Genomic DNA, 14,276 nt, shown 5'->3' on the forward strand with positions numbered 1-14,276 from the left:
TAAAATAATTAAACAAAAAAGTCAAGAAATCTTCCCAAAATTGGAGAACATAAGTTTCCAGATTGAAGGAGCCCAGCATACAGCCAGAAGAATGAATGAAAACTGACCTACACCAAAATAAATCATCATGAAATTTCAAAATACTGGAAGAAAAGAGAAGATTCTATAAGCTTTGGCAGGGTTGGGGGCAGTGCAGGGAACAGTGGAGACACAGGTCACTTGTAAAAGATCCATTATTACCAGAATGGTTTTGGACTTCTCAACAGCATCACTGAACCAGAACACCATGGATAATGGCCTTCAAATTTTTAAGGGAAAATTATTTCTAACCCAGAATCCTACACCCAGGCATTCAAGTATGAGGACAGAATAAAGATACTTCAGACATGGAAGGTCACAAAAATTTACCTTCCAGGCACCCTTTTTCAGGAACACTACTAGAGGAAGAGCATCACCAAAACAATAAAGTAAATAAGAAAGAAGAAGCCATAGGGGCAAGGAAACAGGAGATCCAACTCATGAGAAGCAAAGGAAATCCTAAGTAATGGTGGAGGAACATCCCAGATGACATCTGTGCACACCTACAGTAAGCAAATGGTGTGGATAATTACAACAGGCCAGAAGGCTCTGGGAGAACTTTCTCTAAGATGTAAACAACAGCATACTCATGTGTTTGAAGGTACTGAGAGGAGAAATAAACAGTTGGGACAGAGTTTGGGGATGAAGTATTGATAACTGTATTTAAAAGTAAGAAAAGTGGGGAAAAAAAAAAAAAGACAGTTATTAACTCCAGGGAAAACCAAAAGCTAGGGAAGAGAAGTTCTCATTGTATACTACATTATGGATCAGCCATGTCTCAAAAACGTACACACTGACTACTGCTCTAATGTAAGTTATAATATACCTATACTAGGAAGATTGGGGGGGGAGAAGTGTATACAAATGCGAGGTTAGAGAGGAAGACACAGGTTGGAGAAGAGTTAAATCTTGATCTTCCACAGTAGGAAGTCTATGGCTGATGGCTAAAACTGAAAAATTTAAAAATTACTCTACAAGTATTTAGATTAGAGATCTATAAGAGAGGTAGAGGTCAATACTAAAAGAAATAACTAAAAGAGATGAAAGTAAGCCTGTCCAAGGAAGAGAAATTTAAGAGAATGTGGAAGGATGGAGAGGAAATTGCTGCTTTTTTTATTTTAATAAGACTTACAGATCATTGTCTCTCTGTATTATGGGTATACACAACTGTCAAAAATAAAAATTCAATTTCAAAAGTTAAGTACTTAAGTAACTCAACAGAAAAAAGTTACAACAAAACTGAAGAGGGGAAAAAGGATGAAAGTAAAAAGTAAAGCACTACATAAAGTAAGAATTGTCAACTACCAGTACCTCAAATGGTTCCTGCCAGGAAGCATCACTAAAATTCTCTGTATGTGATTTGTACATGCCAACTTTAGAACACTATCTTCATCAACATTACAGGTGGGATGTTCAAGTTAAATGAATTGCTAAATAGGTCTCCAATTTTATATATAAACAAAATTATATCTTCAATATAGCTCCAGTTTCTACTACAGAACTCACTGCTAAGTAACACTGTAAAGTCTATTAACTGAAAGCTCTTCTCCTAAAACAGCCTTCAGAGGATAGCCTATTACATACAGTGTCAATCATCTTGTTTTTAATAGTCTTCTTTACGTCTTGGACCTTCTGTCCCTTAAATCCATCCACCAACATTACCTAAAAGGATGAGAAGTAGGGAAAAAGCACATACAATTAAAATTTGCTTTGGGTGCCCCCCCTAGAACTTTCCCTAACTAAATTTACTTCCACACACAATCAAAATATTTTTAGTGTGAAATTTATCACATTTATAACCATAAATTTTATTTTGGCACAGCTTGGACAACTAATATTTACAACACACTTGTTTTTCTTTCAGTATAACTAGGATAAGTATTATGAACACGATTAGAAAGAAATGCTCACTTCTCAGGTTTCCATGTGAAGAGGATTCCTCTACCCTAACTCACATCATTCCTGAAGGCTTTAGAAGGAACTGAGCAAATGCAGCTCGGCCCCACTTAGGCTTCTCTTTTCAACTCCACCTGTTGTCAGCAAGCATTCTCCTTTGCTTGGCCATGTGATAAACTTGGCTCTTAGAGGAAGGCCTACTGTTTTTCAACTCTGCCTTTTACGTAGTGGGGAGATTTAATTCTAGGGCAAAGTAATGACTTTCCCATTGCTGTCAAAGAGCAAAGCCACAATCCCCTTCCAGCTGATACTCTGACCTCCATCTATCTAACTCCTGTTGACTCTCTCAAATAGTTTCTTTTTTTTTTTTTTTTTTTTTTTGCCACACTGCACAGCATGTGGGATTGGGATTTTAGTTCCCTGACCAGGGATTGAAATTGGGCCCTCAGCAATCAGAGTGCAGAGTCCTAACCACTGGACCACCAGGGAATTCTTAATAGTTTCTATCTTAAGTGGAAAAGACACGTGTTCTTTTTCTGCCCCAATTCTCTAACGTACCAAAATGCTTCATATCTACTTAATTCATCATTATGAAATTATAGTTATTGATCATTATGGCACAGGGGTTAAAAGCACAAATCTTAGAGCCAAGTTGCCTAGTTTGAGTCCCAGTTCTGCCTCTGCCTGGCTATCTGGCTGATCTTAGGTAAATTTCTTAATCTCTTAGTGCCTCAATTTCCTCATCTATAAATCGGGAATAAGTGCCTACTTCACAAGGTTATTTTGAGATATAAGTAAGTTAATATGTAAATGCTCTATAAGTGTTGGCTTTTACTGTCATCCAAAACGTGTAAGTTACTTTTTTTTTTTTTTTTTTGGCTGTGTTGGGTCTTCGTTTCTGTGCGAGGGCTTTCTCTAGTTGCGGCAAGCGGGGGCCACTCTTCATTGCGGTGCGCGGGCCTCTCACTATCGCGGCCTTTCTTATTGCGGAGCACAGGCTCCAGACGCGGAGGCTCAGTAGTTGTGGCTCGCGGGCCCAGGTGCTCCGCGGCATGTGGGATCTTCCCAGCCCAGGGCTCGAACCCGTGTCTCCTGCATTGGCAGGCAGACTCTCAACCACTGCGCCACCAAGCCCGTAAGTTACTTTTAAAAAGGACATATAACCAATTCTTGGTTATCCAGAGAAATGAAAGTAAAGGTAAAAATAAAGAACATTCTCACTTACAGCCTTAAAAATCTTCATTTCAACCTCAAGTCACTAGCAACTTGATTGGGTTTTTACTTTCTCTAGCCTCATCTTCTTTCCATGGAAATGTAAGCCATGTGAACATATGCACAACAATTGAGGAGAAAAGAGAGGTTCACAACTTGCCTGTTGTGCTAACATGGCATGGAATAGGCATTAACACGTAAATTAATGAACTGAATGAAACTGCTTATTTAAAATATGAACTCCACAATTAAGAGAGCAAAAGAAGGGACCAGGTATGGTCCATGCAATAAACCTTTGGAATTTATTGTACAATAATATGAACTAACTTTAAATATCTTCTCAAGAAATTCACTCAGAGATTAGAGGGCACAAAAATGGAATTTCCATAAATACTATTGGACCAAAATAGATTAAAAAAATAAATTTGGAAACAGAAGAACACAATCTTATAGTAATCCCTCTCAAAACAGGATATAGCTGAAACAATACTGAATTTTTCTATAGTTTTTTTCTAAATCACTAAGAAGAAAATCACAGAGCATGGAGTAAGTAAATCAAATAAAAATGATAACAAAATTATTACTTACACCATCATAAAAGCCTCTTAGGTATAATTTCTCCTTTGCTTCTGCAAGTTTTTCTCGGTCATTCTGGCTCTGAACTTTCAACTCATCACACATGGTTACAGCAGAAAGCTGTCCAAAGCCTGGAATTTCAATGACTGGCACCTGCAAAAAAGAGCAATGTCAGAACTTATTCACACTGAATAAACGCAAAAACAGCCCTAAAGGCATGGTCCTTTTGCCTCTACTGTCCAATGAAGTCACTTCAGATTTTATATATCATTAGGGCAGTGTCACACATTAGGGACTAACATCCAGATGTGAGTTTGTCTTCCTACTCTCCATAGGAACCCCCCGAATTCTCTGCACCAACCCCCGCACCGTCCCTCCCTCACTACACACACACCTTCCCCAACTCTCAACCCCCCACTGGCACATAATTAACTAAATAATGTTGAAACTAGCAAAACGCTGTAAACAACTAAATTTATGGATGGTCTTATTTCTGGTTTATATTAAGTCTTCTGGATTCTTCATGAAAATTATTCACTAGTAATTTAAATTTTTTTTCTTCTGCAGATACTAATATGAAAACATAAACATTCATGAGTAATATGGCAAAATTTTGTCTTTAGAAGCCTGGAAATTGGCCACACTAGAAAATAAGCTACTATAAAATTAGTAATGCTAAAAGGCTATTTGTTTGTTTCAGAATTACAGGTGCCAGGTGCTAAGAAAATGCCTATTGTTGGTTCTTTTGCTCTTATCCACCACAGCAGATACCACGTTAAAGTAAATAAACTCTTAAACGCCCTCTTATTTCATACTCTACCAATTATCTAATTCTGTTACAAGTAAAGTGTTAGCTGCTCTTTTTTTCTCTAATAAAGAAATGGATATTAATATTCTGAATCATCTATGTACTCACAGGCTCAAATGGCAAGACCATGTCATCTCTAATTCCATATTTTGCTCGTAAAGCCTACAAAAAAATTGGAAGTTAATATTAATGATCAATACTTTACTGGTGCAGTAAGTCCCCTACATACGAACGAGTTCCATTCCCAGAGCACATTCATAAGTCCAATTTGTTCGTAAGTCCAACAAAATTAGCCTAGGTACCCAACTAACACAATCAGCTATATAGTACTGTACTGTAACAGGTTTATAATACTTTTCACACAAATAACACATAAAAGACAAACAAACACAAAAAATAAAGAAAACATTTTTAATCTTACAGTACAGTACCTTGAAAAGTATATTACAGTAGTACTGTACAACAGCTGGCATACAGGGGCTGGCATCAAGTGAACAGGCAAGAAGAGTTACTGACTGGAGGAGGGACAGGAGGTGGGAGATGGCAGAGCTGAAGGATCATCAGCAATAGGAGATGGAGGGCAAGCTGCAATTTCACTCATGCCTAACATTGATGGATGGCACAGATTCTGGTTCCTTGCTGGAACCAGATGCACATTCGCATCTTTGAAAGTTCACAACCTGAAGTTTCATATGTAGGGGACCCACTGTATAATCATTAAGAGAAACACCCTCCAAACTTTTTAAAACTATTTTTGTTCTTCCCTCCATAGTTAGCAATTTTTTAATTTTACAAAATATCTCAAGAAGGGACGTATGACTTTAAAAAACTAAACAGTTTAAGTTAGAGTGAATGACTTAAATGATGAAACTGTACAGCCAAAAGCAAAAATTCACATACATACACACACACACACACACACACACACACACACACACCACTTAAAATGAGGTTCATATTCCAGGTTGCAATGAAAATGTGAATATCAGAAAATTTTTCTCAAACCTTTTTTTCAAAAGTTTTATGAAATCCATCACATCAACAGGTTAAAAAAGAATAATCACACAATCATATCAACAGATGAAGAAAAGTATTTGGCCAAATCCAATACCTGTTCAAGATAAAAACTCCCAGTAAACTAGAATAGAAGCAGATTTTCTCAACTTGGTAAAGACTATGTATAAAAAACCTACAGTTAGGGAATTCCCTGGCGGTCCAGTGGTTAGGACTCCGTGCTTTCAATGCCAAGGGGCAGGGTTCAATCCCTGGTCGGGGAACTAAGATCCCACAAGCCACGCAGTGTGGCCAAAGAAAAAAAAAAACAACCTACAGCTAAAATCATACTTGATGATTTTCAAAAAATTCAAAGCTTTCCCACTAAGATCAGGCACAATGCATATCCCCTCTTACCACTCCTTTTCAACATCATACTGAATGCTCTTGGTAATTAAATAAGGCAAGAAAAGAAAAGGTATACAGACTGGGAAGGAAGACAAAACTGTCTTTGTTTGCAGATAGCATGATCATCTATGTAGAAAATCCAAAAGAATCAACAAAAAAACATTCTGGAACTAACAGACAATTATAGAAAGGTTGCAGGATACACTGCTAAAATACAAAATTCAATGGTGTTCCTATATACCAACAATTAACAAGGGGAACTTGAAATTAAAAACACAATACCACTTACATTAGTAACCCCCAAAATTAAATACAGTTGCCCCTTCAACAACATGGGGGTTAGTGGTGCCAACTACCCCAAGCAGTCAAAAATCTGCATATATCTTTACAGTCAGACCACTGTATCCGTGGTTCCACATCTGCAAATTCAATCAACCACAGATCACCTGGTACTGTAGTACATATTTATTGAAAAAAGACTTATAAATGGACCTGCACAGTTCAAACCTGTGTTGTTCAATTGCACTTAGGTACAAAACTAACAATGTAAACGTAAGATATGAGGAAAACTACAAAACTCTGATGAACAGTATCAAAGAAGAACTGAATAAATGGAGAGATATTCCATGTTCAAGGATTAGAAGACATAATGTTGTCAAGATGTCAGTTCTTTTCAACTTAACCAATAGATTCAATACACTCTCAATCAAAATTCTAGCCAGTTACTTTATGGATATCAACAAACTGATTCCAAAGTTTACAAGGAGAGGAATAAGCCCCAGAATAGCCAACTCAATATAAAAGAAGAATAAAGTTGGAAGACTGACACTGTCTGACTTCAAGACTTACTATAAAGTTATAATAACCAAGATAGTGTGGTGCTGGCAAAAGAACAGACAGATAGATCAATGAAACATAACAGAAATCCCAGAAAGAGACCCTCATAAATACAGTCAACTGATCTTTGACAAAGGAGCAAAGGCAATACAATGGAGCAAAGACAGTCTCTTCAACAAATGTTACTGGAACACCTGGACATCCACAAGCAAAAAAATGAATTTAGACACAGACCTGACACTCAACACAAAAATTAACTCAAAACAGATCATGGACCTAGATGTAAAACACAAAACCACAAAACTCCTAGAAGATAACACAGGAAAAAACCTAAATGACCACGGGTATGGTGATGCCTTTTTAGATACAACACCAAAGACATAACCTATGAAAGAAATCATTGATAAGCTGGACTTCATTAAAATTAAAAATTTCTTCTCTGCAAAAGACAATATCAAGGGAATTGAAAGACAAACCACATACTGAGAAAAAATATTTGCAAAAAACACATCTGATAAAGGACTGTTAAATATACAAAGAACTCTTAAAACTCAACAATAAGAAAACAAACAACCTGATTTAAAAAATAAGGCTTCCGGAAGCAGGCTCTGGGGAAGGGGTGGCAGACACCATGTTGGGCCGCAAAGGTGGCGAGGAGAAGCCCCTGAAGCACCTCAAGAAGCAAGCCAAACAGATGGACGAGGAAGATAAGGCGTTCAAGCAGAAACAGAAGGAGGAGCAGAAGAAACTCAAGGAGCTAAAAGCGAAGGCCGCAGGGAAAGGCTCCCCTGGCCACAGGTGGAATTAAAAAATCTGGCAAAAAGTAAGCTGTTCCTTGTATTTGAGGCAATGATGATCCTAATTCCATTCCTCTTTAAACATCTGGACTCCCTGCCATAGTATCTGTTGCCACTTATAGCTAGAATGAAGTGTTGTCTTGGAACCTATTGTACATTTAAGAATAAACTTCTGTTAAAAAAAAAATCATACAGTGGCTCATCTTGTCTTTAGCTCTTCTCAGCCATTTCTGCCTTAGCTATGAGATCTGCATAAACCCAGCCCAGAACCCTGCCAAAATGTGTTCTTAAGTCTTTGTTCTATCCTGAATTCTGTACCACCTGGAATTAAAACAACTCATTTGAAAAAAATAAATAAGTAAATAAGCCAAAGACCTTAACAGACAAATCTCACCAAAGAAGATACACAGATGGCAAATAAGCATATGAAAAGACACTCCACAACATCTGCCATCAAGAAAATGCAAAATAAAACAATGAGATATGACTACACACCAATTACAACAGCCAAAATCTGGAAAACTGACAATACCAAATGCTGACAAGGATGTGGAGCAACAGGAACTCTCATACATTGCTGGTAAGAATGCAAAATGGTACAGCCACTTTGGAAGACAGTTTGGTGGTTTCTTACAAAATTACACATACTTTTACCATATGATCCAGCAATCGCACTCCTTGGTATTTACACAAAAGAGTTGTCTATACAAAATCCTGCACACAGATGTTTACAGCAGCTTTACTCATAACTGCCAACACTTGTTAGCAACCAAGATGTTCTTCAACAGGTGAATGAATAAATGTACATCCAGACAACAGAATATTATTAGCGCTAAAAAGAAATACGCTATCAAGCTATGAAAAGACATGAGAAACCTTAAATACACATTGCTAATTGAAAGAAAATCTAAGAAGGCTACATACTGTGTGATTCCAACTATATGACTTTCTGGAAAGGTAAAACTATGGTGACAATTAAAAAGATCAGTGGGGACTTCCCTGGTGGTCCAGTGGTTAAGACTCCACACTCCCAATGCAGGGGGCCAGGGTTCGATCCCTGGTCAGGGAACTAGATCCCGCATGCTGCAACGAAGATCCCACATGTTGCAACTAAGACCCGGAGGGAGGGAGGGAGGGAGGGAGGGAGGGAGAGAGGGAAGGAGGGAGGGAGGGAGGGAGGAAGGAAGGAAGGAAGGAAGGAAGGAAGGAAGGGAGGGAGGGAGGGAGGGAGGGAGGGAGGGGGGGAGGGATCACTGGTTGCCAGAGGTGGGAGGGAGGAGAGACGAACAAAAAGAGCACAGAGGATTTTTAAGGCAGTGAAAATCCTCTGTGTATTATAATGATGGATACATGTCATTATACATTTGTCCAAACCCACAGAATGTACAACACCAGGAGTGAACCCTAAGCTAAACTATGGACTTTGGGTGATTATGATGTGTCAATGTACGTTCATCTTCGGTAAAAAGAAACAAAATGTACCACTCTGGTGAGTGATACTAATAATGAGAGAGGCTATGCAGGTGTTGAAGCAGGGGGTATATGGGAAATCTCTGTACCTTCCTCTCGATTTTTATTATGAACCTAAAACTGCTCTAAAAAAATAAGTCTTAAAAAAAAGATTCTGTGGGGACTTCCCTGGTGGTCCAGTGGTTAAGACTCCACGATCACATGGCAGCAGGGCATGGGTTCGATCCCTGGTCAGGGAACTAAGATCCCACATGCCACACAGCAGAGCCAAAAAAAAAAAAAAGATTCTATAAATTTTACATCAATATTTAAAATTCAAATCATAGAAAAACATATAAATATCAAGAAAAAGGTTAAAGGCAGCATTTCAAAGATACATACATAGCTTTTTAGCCTAATCCAATAATTAGTTCAGTGGTACCTAACCAATGAGATGATGAAGAGGAAATACGAACATGAGACACAGATACTCACTTGCTTTTTCTTCAAGTCTCTGAAGGCAGCAAAATCATCGGGGGAGTCAGAAGGAACACTTGTGACCACACCAGTACCTTATAAAAGAAAATGTAGAATTAACTAATATAACCAGAATGTGTTTCCCAAAGAATTTCTAGAAAGAAATAAACTCTTTACCTTTATCCTCCTTGATGGTGAGCATTGGGAGAACATAGATCACCTTATAAGATGTTAAAGGCGCAGAAAGTGATGCACCAAGAATATCCTATGTAAGAAAAAGATGAGCATAAAGCAGAAGTAACTTATTCTAATCATTAAAATTTAAAACAATGTTAACATTTTAAGCCCTGAGAAGCTAATAATCAACAACACTCATTCTTTTATACCTACTAGACTAAAAATAATTGAAAATAATTATAATACCCAAATCTTGCAAGGTTGTGAGGAAATTAATACACTTATACATTGCTTGAGGAAAACAATATAGGAATCCAACTTGGACCCAGCAATCCAATCCTAGGAATTTACCTCAAAGGAAAAAGAATTATTTTTTCTTTGAGAATCTCCCCAATGCTGTGTTAACTACATTAGCCAAAACCTGGAAACAACTAAAACTTTAAATGATAAAAAAATCACTTAATAAAATATGAAACATCAACAAGATAGAATACTATATCTCTATTTTAAATGATAATTAGGAAGACAAACTGAATTAAAAGATGTATCTTAAAAGAAAAAATCAGAAGATCTGATAATATTGGACCCATATTCTCATATATCAACAAACAGCTTGCGGGGCTTCCCCGGCAGTCCAGTGGTTAAGACTCCACGCTTCCAATGCAGGGAGCTCAGGTTCAATCCCTGGTCAGGGAACTAAGATCTCTTAAGCTGCATGGCACAACCAGAAAGAAAAAGAGAGAACAAGGAAGATGTTTACCTACTGATAAAATGATTACCAAGTTATAGTTAAGTAAAAAAGAAAGTAAAACACAGACAATGTGATAAAATACATTGCCATTTGTGTGTAAAAAGGAGGGCAAAAGAATATATATATGTATGTATTTGCTTGTATACACATGAAATACTTCTGGAAGGATACACAAGACAGTGATTTTACTGACTGCCTATGGAAGGGAGAATTGAGTGACTGGGACTATTTTGTGGATCTTTTTGTCTTTTTTTTTTTTTTTGGCCACTCTGAATAGCTTGCGGGATCTTAGTTCCCCAACCAGGGATTGAACCTGTGCCCTTGGCAGTGAAAGCACGGAGTCCTAACCACTGGACTGCCAGGGAATTCCCTCTTTTCGTCTTTTGAATTTTGAGTCTTATGAATATTTAGTAACCTAGTCAAAAAATAAGTTTACAAAATAAGTAAGAAACTCTCCAATTCAAAAGGAGAATTGAGATGGTATTCTACTCATCCTTTTCTTTTAAAAGATTATTAAGATACCAACGATCGGCATTTACCAAAGGGAATAAAGCACACTCAAAAACACCAATAAGTAAATAAACTCTAAGGATAAGAGCTATGCAGCCATCTAGATTGAGTTAAGATCAACCAAGACTTCCTTTTCAGAAAAAAAGCAGCTGTAATTCCACTCCAGGAATCATATTAAAAAAGTAATATAATGTCTACCACAGCTATTAAATCTCGCGGGGAGGACTGTCTGTATTTTTCAACCAGATAGTTACTGAGCTGCAATGTAAGATTCAAAAATACTATTTTACTGATATGGTCACACAATGAATACACCACAGCAATAAAAAAAAAAGAACAAACTACTCCTACACACAACATGGATGAATCTCACAGGCATCATGTTGAGCCAAAGAAGCTAAACACAAAAAAGTACAGACTATACAATTCCACTGTGTAAAGTTCAAGAAGAGCAACTAATCTTTGGTGACTGAAGTCATGGCAGTGGTTACCTCTGCAGGAGCAGGCTGAGCGGTGATGTGAAATGGACATGACAGCACCTTCTGCAGTGCTGGAACTGTTCTGTATCTTGATTTGGGTGGTGCTTACATGACTGTATACACATTTGAAAACGCACCAAAAATATACACATTTATGACTTAACACATTTGACTGTAACGTATACCTCAATTAAAACGTTTTTTTAAATGTTCTTTTCTCAAGCTTCATTTTTGACATTTTCCTCTAAATTCATGCACTAAAATAAAGTCTGCTACCCAACTTACCTCTCCCATTAACTCTTTAACAACAGGCACCACTCCGTTGTCCTTGGTAAAGCCCTGGTATGACATATTCCTTGCGGCTCTTTGGGTGCAGATGAATATATCTCCATTCACTGTCTCAAATCCAATGTACTTCATATGAGGGCAAACCCAACAGTTTGTCTGTCCAAACATGGTCTCAGGTCTGAGAGTAGCAGCTACCAAGAAGATATTTTTCCCTTTCAAGCCACTAAGAAGAAAAAATATACATTTATGCAAAAACTGTTATGGATTCTATCACAACTATCTGATATTTCAAAAAGCTGAGGCAACAATTCTTCTACCTATTAAGGTAGGTAGCAAACCTACCTTAATTTGGATGGGTATGGCTCAAGCACTTTCAACTTGATTAAAATATATTCCTGAGGTCCAACACCCTAAACAAAATAAAACAAAAATTCAAGGGAGAAAGAAAGGCCTGGATTACACCTACTAATCTATGTGAGAGATCTGATTCAAATTTCTAAGATGGGTTCCTGCATTGTTAGAATAATTCTTTCTTCCAATGAAGAGACTGCCAGTGGTGTGCTGACCACATGGAAGCCTAATGTGTAAAAATGACTTGAAGATCACCATCCCACCCCACACCAGACCAAAACTGATCAAGGAGGCCCAGACTGTACTAAGTAAGATCTGCTAAGAGCTCCCTTGAGAGGGAAGAACAGCAGGAAAAAAAAATGAAGTGACTTAGATTAATCAGCCAAAATAGTGTTTGCCAAAATCGGAGTTAGACGATACAACCAACATCAATCCTACAGAGCAGTCATCACAGACATACACTGGACCAGGGGTCAGATGATGTGCATTCAAAACCTAGCCTGGGCCCTTACTTGTGGCTTGACCCAAGGAGTCACAATCACTCTGAGCCTTCATTTCCTCATCTGTAAAATAACTGCACTGTGCCTCATACAGGACTGTCCTGAGGAACACCTAAGATAATGATAGGAAAATGCTGTGAAAAACTATGATGTACTATTGAAATTTAGAATATTGCTACCACTGACTATATTAAAGCTTAACATAGTCAGTAAACTGGGCCTTCTGAAGGCTCTCAAATCTTTCAAAATTTTGATTAATGCTCATTTCTGTCAGATAAGTTATATCATAATCGAAGGCTGACTTTGGAAGGTAGTTGCTAGACTACAAATGTGTTCAAAGGTGGTAACAAAGAATGACACACTCATAGGGACTGCAAAGTTCAGATCCTGGCATTGCTGTTGATTTACTGTGCCAAGGTTTTAGGCAAATGACTTACCCTTACTTCATTCAAGTATTACACGGAATAATGTCACTAATGTGTCCTACAGGAATGTAGAATGAACTGCTGTCATGCATGGCTGGAAGTACTTTGGAAATAAGTAAGTAGGCATGAGACCAAAGCAAGTATAAATGGAATCTGCGTATATCAGTCAACCACATATCTCATTACCTTTCCTCATGATCTCCTTTTAGAGCAGTGCACTCTCCAAGCGGTGCTTCTCAAACATTAGCAGGCATATGAATCACACTGAGAACACGTTAAAAGATTCCTAGGCCCCACCCCCAGAGCTTCTGATTCAGCAATTTGGGGGTGAGGTTCAAGAATCTGCTTTTCTAGGATTTCCCTGGCGGTCCAGTGGTTAGGACTCTGCGCTTTCTCTACTGAGTGCCCGGGTTCGATCCCTGGTCAAGGAATCCCAAAAGCCAGGCAGAGCAGCCAAAGAAACAAAACAAAAACAAAAAACAAACGAACAAACAAAAATGTGCTTTTCTAACACAAGCTGATGCAGCTGAACCTAGTGCTACTCTTGGAGTAGCAAGGTCCTCGACAAGATACAGGTACCTATGATGACATTCTGCCTCTGGCTTAACAGCCACCAGAGTATCATGACTATACAACTCAGCACTGAAATAAAGTGATTTTTAGGTTTCTAATCTATTTCTTAAACTCTATGCCCATATTAAGAATTATTACAATAGGGACTTCCCTGGTGGTGCAGTAGTTAAGAATCCACCTGCCAATGAAGGGGACACGGGTTCAAGCCCTGGTCTGGGAAGATCCCACATGCCGCAGAGCAACTAAGCCCATGTGCCACAACTACTGAACCCGCAAGCCACAACTACTGAAGCCCACGCGCCTAGAGCTCACACACCTAGAGCCCGTATTCCACAACAAAGAGAAGCCATTGCAATGAGAAGCTCGAACACCACAACAAAGAGCAGCCCCCGCTCGCCGCAATTAGAGAAAAGCCCACGCGCAGCAACAAAGACTCAACACAGCCAAAAATAAACAAATAAGTAAATTTATTAAACAAAAGAATTATTACAATAGCTACTCTATGGCACAAATAATTACCTCTCCAGTTTGTCTGTCATGATCCATACAAGGCTGTCCATCTTTTGGAGAATAAATGGTATACCTAAAAAATAAATAATAAGTGACAAATATTATTATAACATACAAGTTTTATCCTAACATATTTGTCAGTGTTGCTCCTAACCATCACAATATTTCTTCTAACTAAACC

The 14,276-nt window shown here is 38.1% G+C and overlaps 1 protein-coding gene, 1 non-coding gene and 1 pseudogene across 2 annotated transcripts in view; 1 reads left to right on the forward strand and 2 right to left on the reverse strand.

Moving 5' to 3' along the window:
- Positions 1–14,276, reverse strand: part of LARS1 (leucyl-tRNA synthetase 1) — a 70,793-nt gene that overhangs the window by 31,824 nt on the left and 24,693 nt on the right. The window contains exons 8-15 of the mRNA XM_061189793.1: positions 14,105–14,168; positions 12,079–12,146; positions 11,734–11,959; positions 9,709–9,796; positions 9,550–9,626; positions 4,679–4,732; positions 3,775–3,915; positions 1,663–1,740 (exon numbers count right to left, since the gene is read on the reverse strand). Coding sequence (XP_061045776.1) covers positions 1,663–1,740; positions 3,775–3,915; positions 4,679–4,732; positions 9,550–9,626; positions 9,709–9,796; positions 11,734–11,959; positions 12,079–12,146; positions 14,105–14,168 — 796 coding nt within the window. The remainder of the gene's footprint in view (positions 1–1,662; positions 1,741–3,774; positions 3,916–4,678; positions 4,733–9,549; positions 9,627–9,708; positions 9,797–11,733; positions 11,960–12,078; positions 12,147–14,104; positions 14,169–14,276) is intronic.
- Positions 2,391–2,463, reverse strand: TRNAQ-CUG (transfer RNA glutamine (anticodon CUG)). Its single transcript has one exon. It is a non-coding gene; the product is annotated as a tRNA-Gln (tRNA).
- LOC133090040 (translation machinery-associated protein 7-like) lies at positions 7,440–7,635 on the forward strand (annotated as a pseudogene).

This window comes from Eubalaena glacialis, chromosome 4, assembly GCF_028564815.1.
Source record: "Eubalaena glacialis isolate mEubGla1 chromosome 4, mEubGla1.1.hap2.+ XY, whole genome shotgun sequence".
NCBI classification, from domain to species: Eukaryota; Metazoa; Chordata; class Mammalia; order Artiodactyla; family Balaenidae; genus Eubalaena; species Eubalaena glacialis.